Source organism: Pan troglodytes, chromosome 8 (genome assembly GCF_028858775.2).
Source record: "Pan troglodytes isolate AG18354 chromosome 8, NHGRI_mPanTro3-v2.0_pri, whole genome shotgun sequence".
Classification (NCBI taxonomy): domain Eukaryota; kingdom Metazoa; phylum Chordata; class Mammalia; order Primates; family Hominidae; genus Pan; species Pan troglodytes.
In genome coordinates, this window is record NC_072406.2 from 61,077,741 (window position 1) to 61,099,009 (window position 21,269).

Here is a 21,269-nt window from a genome sequence, read left to right on the forward strand (position 1 = left end):
CCCTGGAGGGCTCACAGCTTGCTTTGGTCACCTCTTAGCTTTCCGAGGAGATCCAGTGCTCCCTGGCCACTCATATCCAGTCCCTGGTGAAGTCGGAGAAGAACCGCCAGGTCATGTGCGAAGCAGGCTTGCTTGGGACCCTCATGGCCTCCTGCCACAGGGCCCTGGTCACCAGTGGCAGCCCCCTCCACTCACGCCTCATCAGGATCTTTGAGAAGCTCGCTTCCCAGGCCATTGAACCGGATGTGCTAAGGTACCACATGCTGCATATTCAGTGCCGCCAAGCTGGGCAGCCATGTCCTTTGCAGGGCAGGGGTTGCACAATGGGCAGTGGAGAGACTGCAGGGACAGATGGAGGGCACGGCTCTGTCCTGGCATTCAAGGCTGGAAGTCCATGGCTGAGCCTTGGGTCTGTGCCAGGCAGTGTGCAGGTGCCCACAAAGCAGACATAGCCCCCTCTAATGGATCACGTGGGGGCTGGGGGGGGCTCCAAGGAAGTGGAGCTGCATTCCGAGGCCTGTGGAGTTCACTAGACAAAGAGAGGAGGGAACTGGGCCTGGAAGGCTCTGCCGGGAGGGGTGGGGCTGGGAGGGGCTGACTGTGTCCTGTAGGGAGTTGGGCAGTAAGCATGTAGGGACTGCAGACATGGAGGAGGATGGGGCAGAACCCACCTGGATCCTCCAGGGGGCTTTCCTGCTGTCAGCCTCTGCATGAAGCCACATTCCTGGAGAGCCATGGCAGGGAGAGAAAGTGCAAAGGTGCACAGGGTGGGAAGCAGGGAGCAGACGTGGAAGACAAGAGAGCAGAGGGAAGGGAAGCTACTGGGGAGGGCAGGAGTCTCCTATGCCACCTGGAGTGCCGAGGGCCATGCACAGAGCGGGGGGCCCTGCTGCTTATACACAGGAGCAAGTGTAGAGGGCACACAGACAGCCTTTCCAGCCAGCAGACATGGGACCCAGGGGTGGGCACGACAGCTGCCAGAGGAGGCTGCTGGTTATAGTGCTGCATGGGAAATTCCATTAGAAACTTGTAAACAATTACGACAAATTTACTTTGTGACATTATTTTTTGTTATGACATCCATCTTGAGGCTCCTAAACTTACCAGCTCTCTGGTCTGGTCTGGCTGGCAGGGCAGAGACACCCTGTCTCCACATTGCTTTCAGAAAGGGTGTTCCAGTGGGGCTGGGAGGTCAGGGAGCTCCAGGCATCTAGGACAGTTGTCAGGATAAAGTTGGAGAACACTGTTGCTAGTAAAATGTCTTCATTTTTTCCTCTTGTATGTTATGTTCAGACAGTTTCTAGGTCTTGGAATTCCCTCATCTCTGTCGGCCACAACAAAAATCCTTGATTCATCTCACGCACACAGAGGCAACCCTGGGTGCTCAGGTGAGGACAGTGGCAAGAACGGGGCAGGTTAATGGGAATTAAAAGATGATAGGCATTCCTGCTGAGGGATCCTTTACAACAGGTGGGAAAGCAAACAGGTTTAAACATGGTTTTGTCTGCTGCTCAATGGAGCAACTGAGGAAAAAGCAAAGAAATTCCTGGTCTCTGGAGAAAGACCATATCCAGATGGAGAAAGATGAACCCCCACCCAGACATATAAGACAGATGATCCCTTTGGGTTCCAGATTATGGAAGCAGAGACAGAGTTTCCTTCATGACACAGCAGTACGTGGCGCTGCACTAGACAGAGGTGTGCAGGGAAGACTTCTGTACAGCTCACAGCTCAAGGGCATGTCAGAGCCTTGGAGGCCCAAGATGCAGGTGGTACCCCTGTGTCAGGCCTAGTACCTGGGGAATGTTGGCCAGGGGACCAGCTTAGAGAAAAGAAAGTCGTGGACACCTTGAATGTAAGATCACATAAGACCTCAAGGAAACAGGCAGGCCCAGTGGAGAAGCAAGGGTGCGGGATCAAGCTTGGGGCTGACAGCTGCGGTGGGAGCCCAGAGCTTACAAGGAGAGGCTGCTGTGAAGGAAAGTGTGGGCTTTGTGAGCAGACACAAAGCTCCAGCGAGTAACTCCAATGGGGCAAGCCAGAGACAGAGATGGCAGCAGTAGAATGTGCTATGCTGGAAAAGGGATCTGTGCTGGAATGAAAGAAAAGTTTCTAGAAGGAGCAGGTTAGCAACACCGTTCCTTGTTATCAGACTCAGCAGGGGGCCCGGGCTGGGGGCCAGGGAGCCACCCTCGCTGGTGCTTAGGGAGTACCTGGTGACTGTGCGGAACTCTCTTTCTGGGCTGCGGCAGATACTTTGGGGTTATTGTCAGAAGCGGGACAGAAATGCTTTGAGCAGAGACACATCTCTTCTCTTGCTTGCTGCCCTAGGGTCACAGACTGCACAGGGCTCGGCTGAGGGGCCCTGGCCAGCTGCCCCAGATGCTGGGCTGCACCCTGGAGTCACACAGGCCCCGCAGCCCTTGGGGGAATCCCAGGATTCAACTACTGCTCTTCAGACGGCGCTGAGCCTCATCTCCATGACCTCCCCACGCAACCTGCAGCCTCAGAGGGCAGCCCTGGCCCCATCGTTTGTGGAATTTGACATGTCCGTGGAAGGTTATGGGTATGACAGGCTTTCACATATTTAAAATGCACTTTATTAATTTTGCAGTGCCTCTGATGAATTATAATATTGATTGCAAACTTGTAGTTCCCATTGAATCTCACCACTCAGCAGAGGAAAATGTCTGGGTCATGGACACCCGCCTACTCAGCGGCCTCCCAGGGGCTCTGTCCCCAGCTATGGAGGGCCAAGACCCTCTTTTCCCTGGTGTGGCTGCATTCTGGAACACCCTCCCATCCTGCCTGCAGTGCAATTCCTTCCCTTAGGCATCCTACCAGCACCAGCTACAGTCCATCCTTGGGACCTTATGGTCTAAGGAGGGTTACAGTGCCGGCAGGAGGGTAGAGTGGGAAGATGTCATGGCCCAGACTAGCTGTGTCAGTGCAAGAGATTGGCTTGCAGTCCAATGATCTGAGACAATTTTCTATTTCCAGCTGTTTGTTTATTCCAACCCTGTCCACAGTTATGGGAACCAGCACTGAGTACTCTGTCTCTGGAGGAATTGGGACAGGTAGGTGTTTTTCCCAGATGGTTTAGCTCTCCATCCCTTCCAAAGTATGAGTCTTCAGATAGCCTTGATTGCAGATATTTACTTGGTGTTTCAATAAAGTGTGAGCTGTGCTGGGCATGGTGGCTCACACCTGTAATACTGCAATTTGGGAGGCCAAGACAGGAGGATTGTTTGAGGCCAGGAGTTCCAGGCTGCAGTGAACTATGATTGAACCACTGCACTCCAACCTGGGCTACAGTGTAAGACCCAGTTTCAAAAAAAGAAAAGCAAACATGAGTCTTGCCTTGGTCCTGAGTATCTGCAGATGAGTTGTTCTTCAACTTTGCTCCTCTTTTAGAGCAAGATGTTCTGTTCATTGTGCATCCCAAGGGTCCAGCCTATAGCTAGGGACTCAATTGACATTGAAAAATTGGCTCATTTCGCTGGTGACTGATGTAGGCTGAGATGGACACATTACCTGCCTTAGATCTCTCTCTAGAGAGAAATATGACTTGGGCTGATGGCCGTTGAGAACAGACCAATCTTTGGCAAGTGGCTTCTATGCACAGCACTGCACTTAGCTGAAAACAGGCTGGGTGGGACAGTGCAAGTGCCTGATGCTGCCTGAGCCACACGCTCTGTTAGGAGAATTGGGTTTGGGGTTTCTATGGGATCATGGGTGCTGGGGAGCCATTGCCTTCATGACGTTTTTCCATGTGAGTTGGCACCAAGTCTGAGGACGCAGCAACTGATCCTGCCTGTTCTGTGAGGACAATGGACCTGTCTGTATCGCCAACCCTGTTATGTGATGGGAGGGCACGTGGCATTCCTAGATTGGTGCCCTTTCCTATCCAAGGTTCAGCTGAGCTAGGCCAAGGTCCTCTGCCCCACAGAGCACACTGCCTGGCTATAGATCAGCTGACCAGGAGCCCATGTGTGACGGACCTCAGGGAGATCGAGATCTTCTCTGCTCCCTTGGCAAGGCAGCATGCCATAATGGGGAGGAGACAACTGGTGATTAGGCAAGACACACAGTAGGTGCTGCACCTGGGCTAAATCAGCACCACAGTGAATCTGAACATGCATGCTCAGCAGGGCAGAACAAAGCCTGAGGGCATGCCTGTGTTCCCACCCAGGTGCCACCAGACCGTTCCCTCCTCCTGGAGGTCTGACCTTCTCCTGCTGGTTCCTGATCAGCCGGCATGGAGCTGCCACTGAGGGCCACCCGCTGCGCTTCCTGACGTTGGTGCGCCACCTGGCCAGGACTGAGCAACCCTTTGTTTGCTTCTCCGTCAGCCTCTGCCCAGACGACCTCTCCTTGGTTGTTTCTACAGAAGAGAAGGAGTTTCAGCCTCTGGGTAAGGTGCTGGGATCCAAAGCCAGTTTCATCCACATGTGGGGGAAATGGGGCTAAGTCAGAAGCTCTCAACACAGGTGTGGTTAGAAACCTGGTGACCTTCTGTTTCTCCTCATCCTTTGAAATTTCTCCCTTGGGTTCCACACCTGGTGAAAGGTCTACAATATTTGTTGTGGTTCACTGTGGCCTGGGCTCTAGGCTTGTAAGTGTCAGGCAGATGAGGCCCCAGCCCTTGGCACAGCTTCAGAGATGATGCTCCGTGGCTTTTCAGAAACTTCGCCCTGGCAGAACAGTCACAATGGGACCCAGGGCTTTGCCTTGCTGGGACACAGGCTGCATCCTCTCCTGAGTGAGGTTTGTGAAGAACACACACAATTTAGCTGGAGCCGAAGCAGCTACAGACATATAGGCACTCCCACATATGCTCAACCCTAAACCCAGAAGGCTGGCCCATGCTTGGCATGGCGCCCAGGGCCACCCCTCCTTTGGCAGTGCTAGAGGCCAGCCCTGGCTCTGCCCTTTGGAGCCCAGCGTTGTTCTCCAGGCTCATTTGCCTGAGATGGTCAAGTCCAGTGGATTCTGGCCACTTGTTCTTCTCCTGTGTCCTGAGAGTGTCACTGTTTCATAGGGAAAAACACTGGGAGGCCCTATGAAACAGTGGAAGTGGCTGACACCCTTGTACACAGCACAACTGCCTATCCAACTCTCTGGGACTCGGCCTACAATGGAGTCTCTGTGGAGGTAGTCTACCTTGGGATAGACCTGAAGCCTGGCTTCTGGGTTTGAATCCTGGCTGTATGACCTTGGGCAAGTCACCCAACCTCTCTGTGCCTCAGGATGGTAAATTAGGCATGTATGAGCGCCTACCTCACAGGGCTGTGAACATGACATGAGTTGATATTTGTAACATGCTTAAAACTGGCACAAAGGAAGAGCTCAAAGAATGACTGCTGCTATTGCTGCTGCTGTTGTCATTTTTCATGAGAGGAGGGTCTAGGGCTCCATGGTACAAGGCCCAGTGGTTGACGTCCGCCTATGCCCTCCCCATTCTCCTGGGTTCCTGCAGTGTAGCACCACACGTGAGACTCAGTGTTCATGCTGTCTTCCAGATGTCATGGAACCTGAGGATGACTCCGAGCCTTCTGCAGGATGCCAGCTTCAGGTCAGGTGTGGCCAGCTCCTGGCTTGTGGTCAGTGGCATCACTTGGCTGTGGTTGTCACTAAGGAAATGAAAAGGCATTGTACAGTTTCCACCTGTCTGGATGGACAGGTCATTGGCTCTGCCAAGGTGAGATGGCTCCTCCAAGCTGCACTTGCCCCACAACCATACCTCCTGCTACTACCCTGAAGTGGCCTCGGTTTCATTCTATGTTTTTGTTGTCGTTTGTTTGTTTGTTTATTACTGGTAGGGTTGGCATCTAATGAAATCTGCCTTACTGTTCAGGAAACTTGGCTGAGCTCAGACATGAAAAGGACATCTTTAGAAAATGCACTGAAGGTCACACTACCAGGGCAGAAGGCAAGACATGCATCCAGGTCTCTAAGAATAGTCATGTTCATGAAAATAGAAAACTCCAGAATGAACAAAGCAAAGCTTCTCATTTTGAGGGGCAAACTCCTCAGGGAGGTCTGGGCAGGGCCTAAGCTATGACTTTTCCAAGAAGCTCCCAGGTGAGGCCAACGCAGCTCATCTTTGCACCACACGGAGGAGCAGGACACTAGAGTGGGCAGACACCAACACGTGTCGTCAGATTTAGAGCAAGAACCATGAGGAAGGTAATAGAATGCAAATGTATAGCTGGAGGAAGCATCTCATGGCTGTCATTTAGAGACACCCCAGGTATAAGAGAAAGCTGGGGAAAGGTGGAGCTGGCAGGCGCCAGCAGCCATTGTCAGAGAAGAGAGGGCCCAGAGGACCACAGAAGGCAGGTATGGCTGGATTTTCACACAAGTTCCAGGGAGAGCATCCCAAGCTGGCTGCATTTTAAAATCACCTGCAAAGGCTTTTTAAAGTTCTCTTGCACAGGCTGCATCCAGAATAATTACATCAGAATCTCTCTGGGTCAGGTAATTTGACAACTTACTAATGTTTGTCAAATTTTCTAGGTGATTCTAATATGCAGCCAGAATGGAGAACCTTACATACACAGGGTTTCTGGATTCCCCCTAAATGCCATAGTGTTCCTCCCCTGACCTTGCCCAGTTGTGACCACCAGTAATATCTCCAGACATTGCCAAATATACCCTGGGGGTCAAAGTTGTTCCAGGTTAAGAGTCATCAGATGAGAACAAATTCTTAGTCCCAAATTCTGTGGGACACATATAGGTGAATTTGATACCATCTGCTGGTAAAGTTCTGTTATCAAAAAAAGGCAGTGATGACCAAATATATATATATGTGTGTGTGTGTGTGTGTGTGTATATGTGTGTGTGTATATATATATATGTGTGTGTGTGTGTATATATATATATGTGTGTGTGTGTCTATATATATATATATATATATATATATATATATATATATATATATGTTTTTTTGAGATAGGATTTCGCTCTTGTCGCCCAGGCTGGAGTGCAATGGTGCGATCTCAGCTCTCCGCAACCACTGCCTCCAGGATTCAAGCGATTCTCCTTTCTCAACCTCCTGACTAGGTGGGATTACAAGCACCCACCACCATGCCCACTAATTTTTGTATTTTTAGTAGAGACGGGGTTTCACCAGGCTGGCCAGGCTGGTCTCAAACTCCTGACTTCAGGCGATCCACCTGCCTTGCCCTCCCAAAGTGCTGGGATAACAGGTGTGAGCCACTGCGCCTGGCTGACCAGAAAGATTTTGACAGGGGCATTGAAAAAACAGGTCCTTCAAAACATAGTTAACCTTTTCTGCAACTATTAACAATATCAGTCCTCCCTCCTTCCCTTTCTCTCTTTCTTCTTTTCCTCATTAAATATTTATTGAGCACCTGTTATGTGTTAGCTAATATTTTAGGTGCTAAGAATTGTTTATGCCTATAAGCTAAAGACCTCCAGGAACATACATATAGTATAAGGTGCTAAGAATTGTTTTAGGTTCTAAGAATTATTTATGCTTATAAGCCAAAGACCTCCAGGAACATACATATAGTATAAAATAAAAATTAGATTTAAACTGACTATAGCAAGAGATTTCCTATCCCATGGGGTAGTAAGGAGTTAGGAGTGGCTTGTTACAGAAACTAGATTCATTTTAGGTGATTTTTAAAAGGGTTTAAAGAAGTGGAGGTCTGTCTGTTCTGAATTGGGTGCTGCTGGAAAGAGGTGCAATTTGGTGACTGTGAATGTTAATAACTTTTATCCAGAAGGTAGAGACACGGAACAGGGCTGGACTTATCATTAGAGAGGAAGCAGAAGTCCCTCACATTAGTTGGGATGGGAGGTGTGGTGTCTTTTGTAGTTGCAATATCTTTGTTTTTATCTGTTTAGGCTCAATTACTGAGTTCACTTGTTCTTGTCTTCTTTCACAGAATATGTTGATATTTTGTGAAATACTTCATATACCTTGAGGCATGTCTTATTGATGTTTGTACCTTCCTTGAACTTGGCGCAGGGGCTGACACACAGTGAGCATGGAATAAACACTTGATGAACTGAATTGAATGTGCAGCCACAGGAGGAACATGACTGGCTGGTAGTGTGGTTGGGTGAAGTGGTACAGGCATTAACATCCTCCCTGCGGGACCTGCTAAGCCTAGGACCATCAACAGGGAGGTCAGGAGTGGTGTGTTGCTATATGGAGTGGCCAAAGCCAAGACTGACAGAGTGCGCTTTCCAAAATAATCTCAACAAGTTGGGTCAGGACCAGCAAGTGAAACTCAACCAAGATAAACATAAAGGCCTGTGTTTTGATGCAAACATCTGTTGGACAAGAGTAAGATGTGAGAACTTCAGCTTAATTTGACTAGTTTAACAGCCCTTCTTAAAATGCTGAGCCTTTGTTTTTATTGCCAAAGGAAACTTAGATAAATTTGGAAAGATATGGAGCATTTTAATAGTTTGAATTGGGCAAAATGATTTGGGAACGATATGAGACATTAGACATTTATTAGGCAACCTGAATGGGGCAGTGTGCATACACTGGGAATTTGGAAGACAGGAGCAAGGTGGGTTGGAGGGGTGAGTGGTGCTTCAGTGTGGGAGAGAGAGGAGGACTCTGTGCCTGTGAGAACAGAGAGATAAGAGAGCACAGAAAATCATACTCCTGGCAAGCCTTGATGGCTGAACAATTGGTTTGTTTTTATTTGAAAATCTCACTTAATTGGTAGGGTGAAAAAGAATATTTCTGAAATTCTGTAAACTCTCATTTAGAAAAATACAGTCATCCCTCAGTTTCCTCAGGGGATTGGCTCCAGGACCCTTCCTGGATACCAAACTGCATGGATACTCAAGTCCCTTAAATAAAATGGTGTAGTATTTGCAAATAATAGATGCATACCCTCCTGCATGCTTAACTAAGCTCTAGATGATTTATAATACCTAATACAATGTGAATGCTACATAAATAGTTGTCATACTGTATTTTTTATTTGTATTTTTTATTGTTATAGCACTATTTTTTATTGTTCTTTTTCCTGAATATTTTTGAGCCAAAGTTGATTGAATCCAAGGATATGGAACCCCCAGATATGCAGGGCCAATTGTACATATTTATATATGTACAATTGTATATATCTTATGTATAAAATCAAAGATGTATATATCAAATGTATATATCTTATATATAGTGATTTTATAGTAATTATAAGAATAATATAAATGCATTTTGAAATAGCTCAAAAATAGAGAAAAGATTAGCTACCCTCCTACTACTTTATCATATTTTGTAATTTCAGTTTTATCCCTTTAAAAAATAGTGTGGCCTCGAAGTATAGAAAATCTTGTATACTACTTAGTTCATTTAACCTCTCATTTAACCTAACACTTAGGCTATATGGTATAGCTTATTGCTCCTAGGCTACGAACCTAGACAGCATGTTGCTATACTGAATACTGTAGGCAACTGTAACACAGTGGTGAGTATTTGTGTATCTAAACACTCTAAACATGGAAAAAGTACAGTAAAAATATGATATTATTATCTGATGGACCACCATTGCATATGTGCTCTGACACTGACTTGGAACATTGTAATGTGGCACACAGCAATATATGGAAGTATACTTGGAAATTCATCCAAACTTTTGCCTGTAGCCACAGTTCATTCTTTTTTATTTCTGAGTAGTATTTCAAGGTATGGATGTGCCATAGTTTGTTTAGTCATTTATCCATTGAAGGACATCTGGGATGTTTCAGGTTTTGGCTATTACAAATAAAGCTTTGTGAGCATTTGTGTACAGGTTTCTGTGTGAATTTAAGTCTTCATCTATCTGGGATGAATTCCAAGAGTTCAATTGCTGGTTTCTATGGTAATTGAATGTTTAGTTTTATAAGAAACTGCCAAACTATTTCGAAAATGATTGTATCATTTGACATTTCCGCTAACAATGGATGAGTGAGGCAGTTTTTCTGCACTTAGCATTGTCACTATTTTTATATTAGCCATTTTGATAGTTGTGTAGTAATATCTCACTGTGTTTTTAATTTGTATTTCCTTAGTGGCTAATGAGGTTGAACATCACCTTTTCATGTGCTTATTTGCCATCTGTATATTCTCCTCAGTGATGTCCATCCATATTTTTTGCCCATTTTCTAATTGCATTGTTTGCTGCTTTTTTTTTTTTTTTTTTTTTGAGATGGAGTCTCACTCTGTTGGCAGGCTGGAGTGAAGTGGTGCAATCTCGGCTCACTGCAACCTCTGCCTCCTGGGTTCAAGCGATTCTTCTGCTTCAGAATCCAGAGTTGCTGGGACTACAGGTGCCCACCACCATGCCTAGCTAATTTTTGTATTTTTAGTAGAGATGGGTTTTCACTATGTTGGCCAGGATGGTCTCAATCTCCTGACCTCGTGATCTGCCCACCTCAGCCTCCCAAAGTGCTGGGATTACAGGCATGAGCCACCACACCCAGTTGCATTGTTTACTTTTTTTTTTTTTTTTTTTTTTTTTGAGACGGAGTAGTCTCGCTCTGTCGCCCAGGCTGGAGTGCAGTGGTGCGATCTCGGCTCACTATAAGCTCCGCCTCCTGGGTTCGCGCCATTCTCCTGCCTCAGCCTCCCCAGTAGCTGGGACTACAGGCACCCACCACCATGCCCGGCTAATTTTTGTTGTGTTTTTTAGTAGAGACAGGGTTTCACCATGTTAGCCAGGATGGTCTCGATCTCCTGACCTCGTGATCTGCCTGCCTCGGCCTCCCAAAGTGCTGGGATTACAGACGTGAGCCATTGCGCCTGGCCTTAAACTGTTGAGTTTTAAGGGTTTTAGGGTTTTAAAATGTATACATGTATGTGTGTGTTTGTCTATATATATACATATATATTCTAGACACTAGTCCTTTGTTAGATATGTGATTTGCGATAATTCCTCCTAGTCTGTAGCATGTCTTTTAATCCTCTTTCACATGGGTAAAATTTCTGGTTTTGCTGAAATATAATTCATTAGTTTTTCCTTATATGACTCATGCTTTTGGTGTCATTTGAGAATATTTTGCCTAGTCCTAGATCCTGAAGATATTCTCCTATTTTTTTCCCTAAAAATTTTCTAGTTTTACATTTTACACTAGAGTTTGCAATCAATTATGAATTAATTTTTGTATAAGGTATAAGGTTTAAGTTCATTTCTTTGCCTGTGGATGTTAAATTGCTCCAGTACCATTTGTTGAAGAGTCTATCATTTCTCAATTGAATTACTTTTGCGTCTTTGTCAAAAATCAGGTGAGCATTCTTATATAAGCTTATTTCTGGGTTCTCTATTCTGTTCCATTGATCTATGTGATTATCTTTATACCAATGTCACACTATATTGATTTTATAGCTATATAATAAGTCATTATTAGAGTAGTTCCTCCCCCAAATTAATTCTTCTTTTTCAGAGTTGTTTAAGCTATTCTAGGACCTGTGCCTTCCCATATACATTTTAGAATTAGCTTGTTTGTGTCTACAAAAAACCTTGCTGGAATTCTGATAGTCTACAAAAAACCTTTCTGGAATTGCATTATACTTACTGATCAACTCGAGGGGAAATAATAACTTTACTATAGTGAACCTTTCTATCCATGAACCTGGTATGTCTCTCCATTTATATAGGTCGTCTTGGACTTTTTCCATCATCACTTAGGAATTTTCAGTATACAGATCCTCTACTTGTCTTACTAAGTATTTCATTTTCTTGTGCATAATTGTAAGTGGTATTGTGTTTAATTTTAGTTTCTGTTTGTTTATTGTTAGCCTACACAAATAAAATTGATTTTTGTGTATTGATCATGTATCCTGTGACCTTGCTGAATTCACTTATTCTAGGATATTAAAAAAAATTCCTTGGAACTTTCTACATGGACATGATAGAAACAGTTTTATTTCTTCCTTTCCACTCTGTATGTATGTAATTATTGTTCATACATAAACTTTATTAATTTGCCAATATTAGACATTCAGGTTCTTAGTAGAATGACTGAGATAAGAAAGGTGTACACTTTTTTGTTTCTTAATATTTTTTATCAAATTTATTTTCAAAAGGACAGTATCAGTTTTTTACTCCACATTTAATAACTTGTTTTGCTGCATACTTCTGAGATTTGAGAATTATATTTTAGTTTTTTAGATAAAATACATTTTTACTATGAGATGAGAATAAGATGCATCATGTTATATCACTTTGTATTTACTTGATTAACTCTGAGATCAAACACTACTCACTCTTGTCCTTTTTATTTTAACAGATGTTATACATCCAGGCTCTACCAGGGCCTTTCCTTTCTATGGATCCATCCGCATTTGTGGATGTTTATGGATATATTGCTACTCCTCGAGTCTGGAAACAAAAGTCTTCATTAATCTGGCGTCTTGGCCCCACATACCTCTTTGAAGAAGCCATTTCAATGGAAACTCTGGAAGTTATTAACAAACTTGGCCCAAGATATTGTGGTAACTTCCAAGCTGTGCATGTCCAAGGTATGGAGTGTTTTGATTTACAATGTTCTTGCTGATATTAGTTTTTAAATGGACATCCAGTTATTTGTAGCAGATTTGCAGAGAATAAGCTCAGCGTTAAAGTCAGTCATTAGGGAAGACCTCTGTAATTGTTTCATTATATATTTACAACCCAAGAGAAAATGTCACAGAAAAGGAAATGACAATATCTTTAGATTTCAACTCCAAAGCCCTAATGGGGAAGAGGTGGGTTGGGCAATACCATCAGCAAAGAATCAGAGAAGAGAATGAGATAAATAAGTTACATTGCTTTTAATGAAGAAGCTTTTTAACTAAAGTATACTGTTGACTTCAATTATTAAACAGGCAGACAAAACATCCACATTTTCATTATTGATTGTTGTTATTCAAGCAGGGAGCATTGTTCTCTGTGCTCTGTCAAGTCAAAGGGGTCAGCTCCCATCTGGAAAGAATGATAAACGAATCTATGTCAGCAGCGTGTATGTGCTGAAGGGCGATTGAGTGCTCTTGAGCATTTCTGTCTCCAGGCCCATGATGTCTTTGAATTTCATTTCCTGTGGCAAATGGCACTGGCCAGAGCAATGGGATGAGGTCAGGTCTAGAGCCAAAGTCTTACCAATTCTATATTCATGCCACCCTTCTCTATTAGCACATTGGGTATCATTGACTTAGAGACCAGTATGTTAATTCAAACTGGGGTGTTTGCCATGGCTGTGCAGCTCATTGAAAATTAGACATTTCAGATCAGCCTATTTCAGGTCAGGTTTCTTGTCACTTAAGAGTTTGGTTTTAGGGAATGAGGTTATATACTTTACAGATGTTTTAAGCTCTGGTAGTTTCGCACCTGGAGTGCATCTATTTCATGGTAAGACAAATCTTGGGAGAGTTCGCCACAGTTTTCTTTTTTTCTTCCTCTTCCTCCTCCTCCTCTTCTTCTTCTTCTTCTTCTTCTTCTTCTTCTTCTTCTTCTTCTTCTTCTTCCTTCTTCTTCTTCTTCTTCCTTCTTCTTCCTTCTTCTTTCTTTCTTCTTTCTTTCTTCTTTCTTTCTTTCTTCTTCTTCTTCTTCTTCTTCTTCTTCTTCTTCTTCTTCTTCTTCTTCTTCTTCTTCTTCTTCTTCTCCTTCTCCTTCTCCTTCTCCTTCTCCTTCTCCTTCTTCTTCTTCGACAGAGTCTCACTCTGTCACCCAGACTGGAGTGCAATGTCATGATCTGGGCCCACTGCAACCTCTGCCTCCCCGGTTCAAGCCATTCTCCTGCCTCAGCCTGCCAAGTAGCTGGGACTACAGGCATGCGCCACCATGCCCAGCTGATTTTTTGTACTTTTAGTAGAGACGAGATTTCACCATGTTGGCTAGACTGGTCTCGAAATCCTGACCTCAAGTGATCTGCCTGTCTTGGCCTCCCAAAGTGCTGGGATTACAGGCATGAGCCACCATGCCCAGCCCACGGTTTTCTATAAGTATCAGAGAAGAGGGGAAAACAAATGACATGCAAACATACAATGTGCAAAAACATGCAATGTGACAACATACAAACATCCTCTCAATGATTACTTTGCTGTGTGACAGAGATATTAAATTGTATGAGGATTAATTTCCTGCTCTGTAAAGTTAGACTAGAAATGTTTAAAGATGTGTTGTTACAGGGGAGGACCTGGACAATGAAGCCACGCCCTTTGTTGCAGAAGAAAGAGTTTCTTTTGGACTTCACATAGCCAGCTCCTCTATCACCAGTGTAGCGGACATCAGAAATGCTTACAATGAGGTGGACAGCCGCCTGATCGCCAAAGAGGTACATCTTCTAACTTCGCTGCTAATCTCTGTTGGAATCTGGTTTCATGGTTTGCGTTAGCTTTCAGTGCTTAAGTAAACACTATTTCATGTTTGCACATGTGTAGATGGATACACAAATACATGTTTCCCACTTCATTTGTTAAAATATCCTATGCCTCCCCACCCACTGGCGTCCTCCCAGACTAAGCCTTTCATTTATAATTATTCAGAGAAGAAAAATCATAAATAAAAGAACAAGAACAAATGACGTATTTTAAATACCTTTGCAACATTGAAAACACTATTGAGCTTCCCTAGTCCTGGGTATTAATGACCCACTAACACTGAGATATTCTTTGAGTTGTTGTGATTTTTTTAATTTTAATTTTTTATTTTTTTACAGATGGGATCTCTCTATGTTGCCCAGGCCGGTCTTGAACTCCTGGGCTCAAGTGATCCTCCTGCTTCAGCCTCCTGAGTAGTTGGGATTACAGCTGTGATTCACAGCAGCACCCAGTATTGCTGTGATTAAAACAACAAACAAACAAATAAAAAACAGTAAATTTTCAAAACAACAAGGAGATATGTTTGTAGATGGGGATGCCATTAAATTTACTTCCAATTTTTGCATAAAGAGCTCTTTTGCTTAGCACTGATGAAAATTTGCAATTCGTTTGTATTCCTTCACCCTAATGGACAGAGGGTACCCCCAGAGGATGGGGAGTCAGGAACTAGGTCCTGTTGATCATGAAAGTTGTGGCTTAGAAGCAACACACCGCTTTCTGATGTAGGAGTCCAGGATTCCTATCTTCTTGCCCCTTTGACACCTGTAGAGATTGGGCTCCCAGAGCCTTTACAACCCTAGTCTGAGAAGGTGGCAGCCCTCACCTTGGTAGCGCTGTTCCATCTGAAAGTGTCCTTGGGTCCCTCTTGCTCTTCTTAGCACCTCACTGTGAGCACGTGGGACACTGGTGGCTCAGACTGCGTAACTGAAGCTGCTCACTTACAATTCAGCCACAGCTTGGGAGACAGAATGCATGAGCCTGAATTTGGCTTCAATCCCCTGACATTGGTTCAATTGCTATTCATTCCATGATCATTGCTGATGGAGTGTCAGCACTGGGCCAGGCCCCAGATGGCCTGCCCTCCAGGAGCTCGTGGACAATGCTTCTTCTTTTGCAGGAATTTCTTAGGACTAATTGCTGCTCATTTCTCTAGATGAACATTTCATCCCGTGACAATGCCATGCCCGTGTTCTTGCTGAGGAATTGTGCTGGCCACCTGTCAGGGTCTCTGCGGACCATTGGAGCTGTTGCTGTGGGTCAATTAGGTATGTTCAACTGGGAAGCTTTGCCGCTATTTGGGAAGCAGGGTTTGTGCTGTCATGGCTTGTGCACCCTGGAGTTCTGGAGTGGTGGACAGGATGGAGTGTGCCAGGGAACCAGGGTCGGGAGGACCAGAGTTGGGAGTGAATCCAGCCAGACAGTTAGTCTCCCAGAAAGCATGAGGATCTGTTCACCTGGCCACATCTGGCAATCAGTGGTGAGCTCAGCTACTAACCAGGCTGCTGTCTGTGATGACAGGAAGCTGTCTATCTAGTGAGTACAGTGGGGCTTTTAAGCAGAAGCACTGGTTGTGGTTGTTTGAGTGCAAACTGCTGGTCACCATTCAATTGAGCAATAGCAAGGCAACAAATTGGTGCAAGTGCCCTGCCCAGCAGGATCTAGAGGACAGGCAAGAGCAATGGGTTGTTAGAGCAATAGGGATACTGAGGCTCAGGGGTCTGGCTCATCCAACACTCTGGAGTGAAGGCAGAGGGCGGCAATCTGAAATACTCTGGGCTGTTCAGCCTTCTGATGGCAAAGAAAGGACTTAGCACAGTATCTCCCAGCCATCTAAGACTTTCAGAACCTCCTGCTCTTCCTCCCAGCCTGTCCCAGGTGCACAGGTCCCTCTGGCTGTGGATGGATGGTGGCACTGGTAGCTCATTGGTCCTCCTGTGCTGTCGGGGCATTTCCCATTGCAATGAAGCTGTGACATGTTGATGAAATGCCCACTTTATGCCACACAGGGGTGAGGGTATTCCACTCCAGCCCTGCTGCCAGCAGCCTGGACTTCATTGGCGGGCCTGCCATCCTCCTGGGCCTCATCTCCTTAGCGACAGATGACCATACCATGTATGCGGCTGTGAAAGTTCTGCACTCGGTCCTGACCAGTAATGCCATGTGTGACTTCCTGATGCAACACATCTGTGGGTACCAGGTAATCCCATCCTCCCACCTGGAACTGAGACTCCTGAAAGGGCTGTCATCCCTGGGAAACAGGGACAAGCGTTGCTTGCCTCAGTTGCATTCCCTCCAGGGTGACTTCTAGAGAAGGGCAGCCGAAAGCCCTTGGGTTCTGAGACCAGCAACTTCGCAGCAGAGGAGGGGCAGGTGACAGCCAGCCCAAGAGCTCTGCTCAGGATGAGGATGCTCACCTGATTGTGGCTTCTGGCCCTTTTCACTGACAAATTCTAATGTCATTTGTGGTTGTCTCCCCACCTTGTCTCTAGCATGGTGGCTGAGAGCCCAGGCTGCAGAGCAGACTGCCAGAGTTTAAATCCTATCTCTTCTAATTTGCTATTTAACCTTAGATGAGTTACTTATCCTCTGCCTGTTTCCCCACCTGTAAGATATGGACTGTAATAGGGTTGCAGTGAGGATTAGATGATTTCACACAAGTGAAGAGGTTAGAATTATGTCAGGCCCAGAATGAGTGCTAAGTAAATGTTAGTCATTTCTAGTTCTTAATCTCTTTGTGCGTCAGTTCCCTCATGTGTAAAATGGGATTATGAGAGCACCTGTTTTGCAGGGTTGTGATGACTGTGTTTATATGTGTTGAGAGCTTAGAGGAGCACCTGCACAGGGGACCTGCTTCGCATGTGTTTACTGTGATTGTCATTGCTATTTAGAATTGGTAAAGTCAGATGAGACACGGCCACTGCCCTTGAGTAACTTCTCACATGTCTAGGAGGCAGCCAGGTGAGGAATTAGGAGGGCAGGGCCAGGGTCGGAGTCTGGGCCATGTCACAGGTCTCAGGCAGTGGAGGCTTCCTCTGGTGTGGGGGCTGCTGGGTGATTGGGGCAAAGCCTCCTGTGTCTCTCGCTACTGGGTCAGGGTTAGAGCAGAAGAGAGCTGTGTGATGGCCTTCTGGGCACTCCCCCTGTCTGTCTGGACTACTGCCACAGCTGGACAGTAACCCCTTCCCCCAGCCTGTCCCTTGTAGCCCACTGATGCCAGCTGTAGCCCACATCACATATCTGGTGGCGTCCCTCCTGTATGTAAAACCTTCAAAGGCATCTGATTACCGATACCATATCCCAAACTCCCTAGACAGGTTTTCAAAGCCATTCAAAACTGGCCACAGACCTTTCCTTCCAGCCCCATCTCCAACCCAGCCAACATTTCAGCCTATGTTCCCACCTCCCCAAATCCTGCACCTTCTCCAATCATTAAACAGTGTATGACTTTGTGTGCCTGTGGCCTCCGCTCGGAGCACCTCTTTTTTTCTCCCTCAAGCACCCTCCTTCTGTTTTCCCAGATCAAGCTCAAATAGCAAAGGCAGCATTCTCTTCCCCCAGCTGAGCATGTGGCTGTTTCCTGGTCCTCTTGGCACTGTGGGCACATCCCGTTTTAATTGCTCTCGCACCCACACTGGAATGCTCAGTCTACACATCTCTACTGGAATCTTCTAAAGATCCTAATGTTTTTTACTCTTTGCTGGTGTATTACTGACACCATGAAGACACTCAGTACATGTTTTGGGAATGAGTAAATGGGTATGTCTGAGTTTATGCTAAAACTCAAGAATTGGGGATATTGGTACACAAAGGTTTTCTCTGAATATGCTGTTAAAGATAATAGTAGTAGGATCTATTCTAATACTGCACAAGGATATCTGCTGTGGTTAGGGATTTTAATAATTATTGTGACAATTTCTAAAAAGGCACAAATCAGTTCCTGCCCTCATGAGTGTATCTAGAAGGAGAAAATAAAATAAGAACCAAAATAATTTTAATATAAATAAAAATGCAATCGGTGTCCAAGATTCACATCAAGAACTACTACATGCTTTGTGACTCACTGGCTACCTGGCTATCTTCCCAGAAACTCTGAGCTTCTCAGAAAGCTCAGACTACCTCAGGCTCACTGTGGTCTCATTGCCCAGTCCTGGGGATGGTGGGTGGGCATGGTGAGCTCTCAGTGTGGGTTCAGAAATGAGAACATTGCCTTGAAAGGAGGAACTATCTACCACAGAGGTACATAGCGCCTGCTGTCACATGTAGGTAGAGGGGTCAAAAAGGGTTTTGTTAAAAAAGGAAGCTCATCAAGAGGTTTCCTGGAGACTGAGCTGTCTGAGCTTTCCAGGAAGAGATGGTAGAGACAAGGAGTGGCCCAAGGATGTAATCTCTTTACTCAACTTAATTGATCAAATGCTTCCTAAGACCAGGCACTGTGCTAGGCACTAGGGATGTGAGGTGAACAAGGTGGGTTTACTCCCTGTTTTCATGGGACTTGCCATCCAAGAAGGTGGACAGAAAAATACTGTTAGCATGAGGGAGAGTCTCTCAGATACCTCCTTTGAGTAAAGAACTCATCAGATTCAGAGGTTTATTGTACACTTACACATGAAGGCAGAATAAGGAAAATTTAAAACTGTTATTCTGTTTTTAAAAAGGAAACATTTCAAATATTTATGTCTTTGGGGAAAATCAGAAGGAGAAGCTGCATGGCAAGAGAGGTGGTAAATGGCAGGTTTGAGTGAAGAAATAGTATTATTTTGTTTTTGTTTTTGTTTTTTTAAACTTTCTTGTCCACTCTTTATAAAATGCAACCTCCATCCTCCCTCATCCTTTTCTAGGCACGTTTTCTCGCTTTGTGTTTCTTTGTAACCTGCATGTGCATTTGCGTGATGTCTGCTTCCGTATTGCCACGTTTGTGTCTGTTTCACCCCCAGACACATGCTTCATAAGAGCGTGTGTCTGGCTTGTTTATTGCTGTACCCTAAGAACATGCCATAGATAGTAGGTGCTCAGTTAGGATTGGAGAGTGAATCCGTGAATGAAAACAGGGGTCTTCAATTAAGTGGCTTGCTCAGGAGTGGATTTCATCAGTTTTTAGGTTTTACTCTAGGCTCATCTGCTGGTTTACTGGTTGGGTGGGAGAGCATAAACCTTCCTATCTGTTATTTCTGTCTAGCTGATTTATCAGCCTCTTCTCAGACTAAGCAATAGCCAGCTGAGTTTTATAGGATGGGTGTTCTTAATATGGGGAAAGAGGAGGATACTGTTCCAGACTAACATTAAAACACTTCCAGGATCTGGTCTGGGTTCCTCCACATGGCTAGGAGGAGAGGATGGTTGTGGAGCTGTGCATGGCATACCGAATGGAGGGTAGGGAGCCATAACCTTACCACTGTGGGGAACGTAGGTTCTGCCTCACAGGTGATGGGCAATTGCAGGAAGGCCGGGACAGGGAAACGGACTGACAGAGGTGTTAGAACACCCCTTGATGTCAGTGGAGAAGAAGAGGCATGGGGATGAGGTTCAAGCAGGGGCTGAGATAGAATCTGACCTAATAGGAGCCTGTGTTCCTGACCTGGGGAGTCTCAGGATCTGTGAGCAGCCTGGGCAGGTGGCACTGGAAAGGAGCCAGGGCGGTCCAGCAGGCTGCCGACAGGAAGGAAGAGAGATGCTGGGACACGCTCAGTGGGAAATGTTTGTGAGACATTGAAGGTAAAGTATCATGTGGGAGAGAAGGCTCTGGAGCTCAGGGACAGGCTGTGCTGGAGGTGTAAATATGAGGGTCATCACCACCATGATGATATTTAATCTAAGGAAATTGATGAAATCCCCAAAAAGAAGCTGTACAGAGAGAAGAAGGTGGAGGGGGAAACAAAGAGGAGCTAACCACATGGAGCTGGGAATATAATTAAAACCCAGTAAAGGAGATTGAGAAGCAAGAGGGAAGAAAAATCAAAGACAGTTATGTCAAGGAATCTGAAAAAAGAACGTGTTTTGAGAAGGCGGGTATGGTCAAACCATGTTAAATGCTGATAAAGAATAGCACAAACAAAGGATGGAGGCGTCCTCTTTGGATTTGGCCACCTGGAAGTCCCTGGTGGCCTTTCTGAGGGAGGTAGCCAGGTGGAGGCAGTGGCTGGCTGATGCAGGTTGAAAAGAGAATGTCAGGTAAGGACATGGAGCCAGTGTGTAGAAGTTTGCCTATGAGCAGGAGGAGCTGCATAAAGCTACAGGGATTAGGGATGGAGGGAGGTTTATTTTTACAATGAGAAATACTAGAATATATTTGTACATAGGAGGAAGAGATCCAAGGTTGGGGCAGTGGAAGCTTGGAGAGAACAGTTATCTCAAAGAGCAGCGTCCTTGAGATGGTGCCCAGTAGGATCCAGAGACCAGGTAGATGGGAGACTCTGCTTGTGACAGGAAGGAATGCAACACGTTTGTTAATTTGGTGGTGGGAAAACAGAGTATTCATATCTGATGGGTTCTATCTTCTCAGCAAAATATGAGGTCAGGTAGGGGAGAGGAAGAGAGGTTAAAGGAGAGAGGAGAAGCAATGAAACCATGACCTTTAAGATAAGAAAATATAGCTTATTAGAAAGACAGAGTTGGATTGCCAGAACTGACTGTCAGTTTGACATTTGACACTATTTGATGTAAAGTGAAGCCAGTCAGCCTGAATGTTTTCACATGCAACTTTTAGCCATCCTAATTTTGTCTTGCTGTGGGATTTCATATATGTGTGTGTGTGTGTGTGTGTGTGTGTGTATATATATATAAATAGTCTGGAAAGATATTGAGTCTTTTCTGATCACGAACAAGGCTTCCCAAGGGCACGTTGCAAGAACATGTCTGGGAGGACAGGGAGAGAGGGCGGGCTGTGTTGGAGCCATTGATGGGGAATGGAGCCATGGATGGAAGGAGCTGAGACTCCAGATTA

General features: G+C 45.3%; 1 protein-coding gene across 13 annotated transcripts in view; it reads left to right on the plus strand.

The window, feature by feature from the left end:
• Positions 1-21,269, plus strand: part of WDFY4 (WDFY family member 4) — a 298,286-nt gene that overhangs the window by 89,559 nt on the left and 187,458 nt on the right. For all 13 annotated transcript variants that reach the window (XR_010146870.1, XR_010146871.1, XM_016918236.4 and 10 more), the window contains 10 exons: positions 39-253; positions 1,294-1,388; positions 2,332-2,566; positions 3,001-3,077; positions 4,193-4,414; positions 5,523-5,701; positions 12,262-12,493; positions 14,138-14,283; positions 15,483-15,594; positions 16,336-16,526. Coding sequence is in view for 11 of the 13 variants with exons in the window: in XM_016918236.4 (XP_016773725.4) it covers positions 39-253; positions 1,294-1,388; positions 2,332-2,566; positions 3,001-3,077; positions 4,193-4,414; positions 5,523-5,701; positions 12,262-12,493; positions 14,138-14,283; positions 15,483-15,594; positions 16,336-16,526 (1,704 nt within the window). In the remaining 2 variants the exon portion in view is untranslated. The remainder of the gene's footprint in view (positions 1-38; positions 254-1,293; positions 1,389-2,331; positions 2,567-3,000; positions 3,078-4,192; positions 4,415-5,522; positions 5,702-12,261; positions 12,494-14,137; positions 14,284-15,482; positions 15,595-16,335; positions 16,527-21,269) is intronic.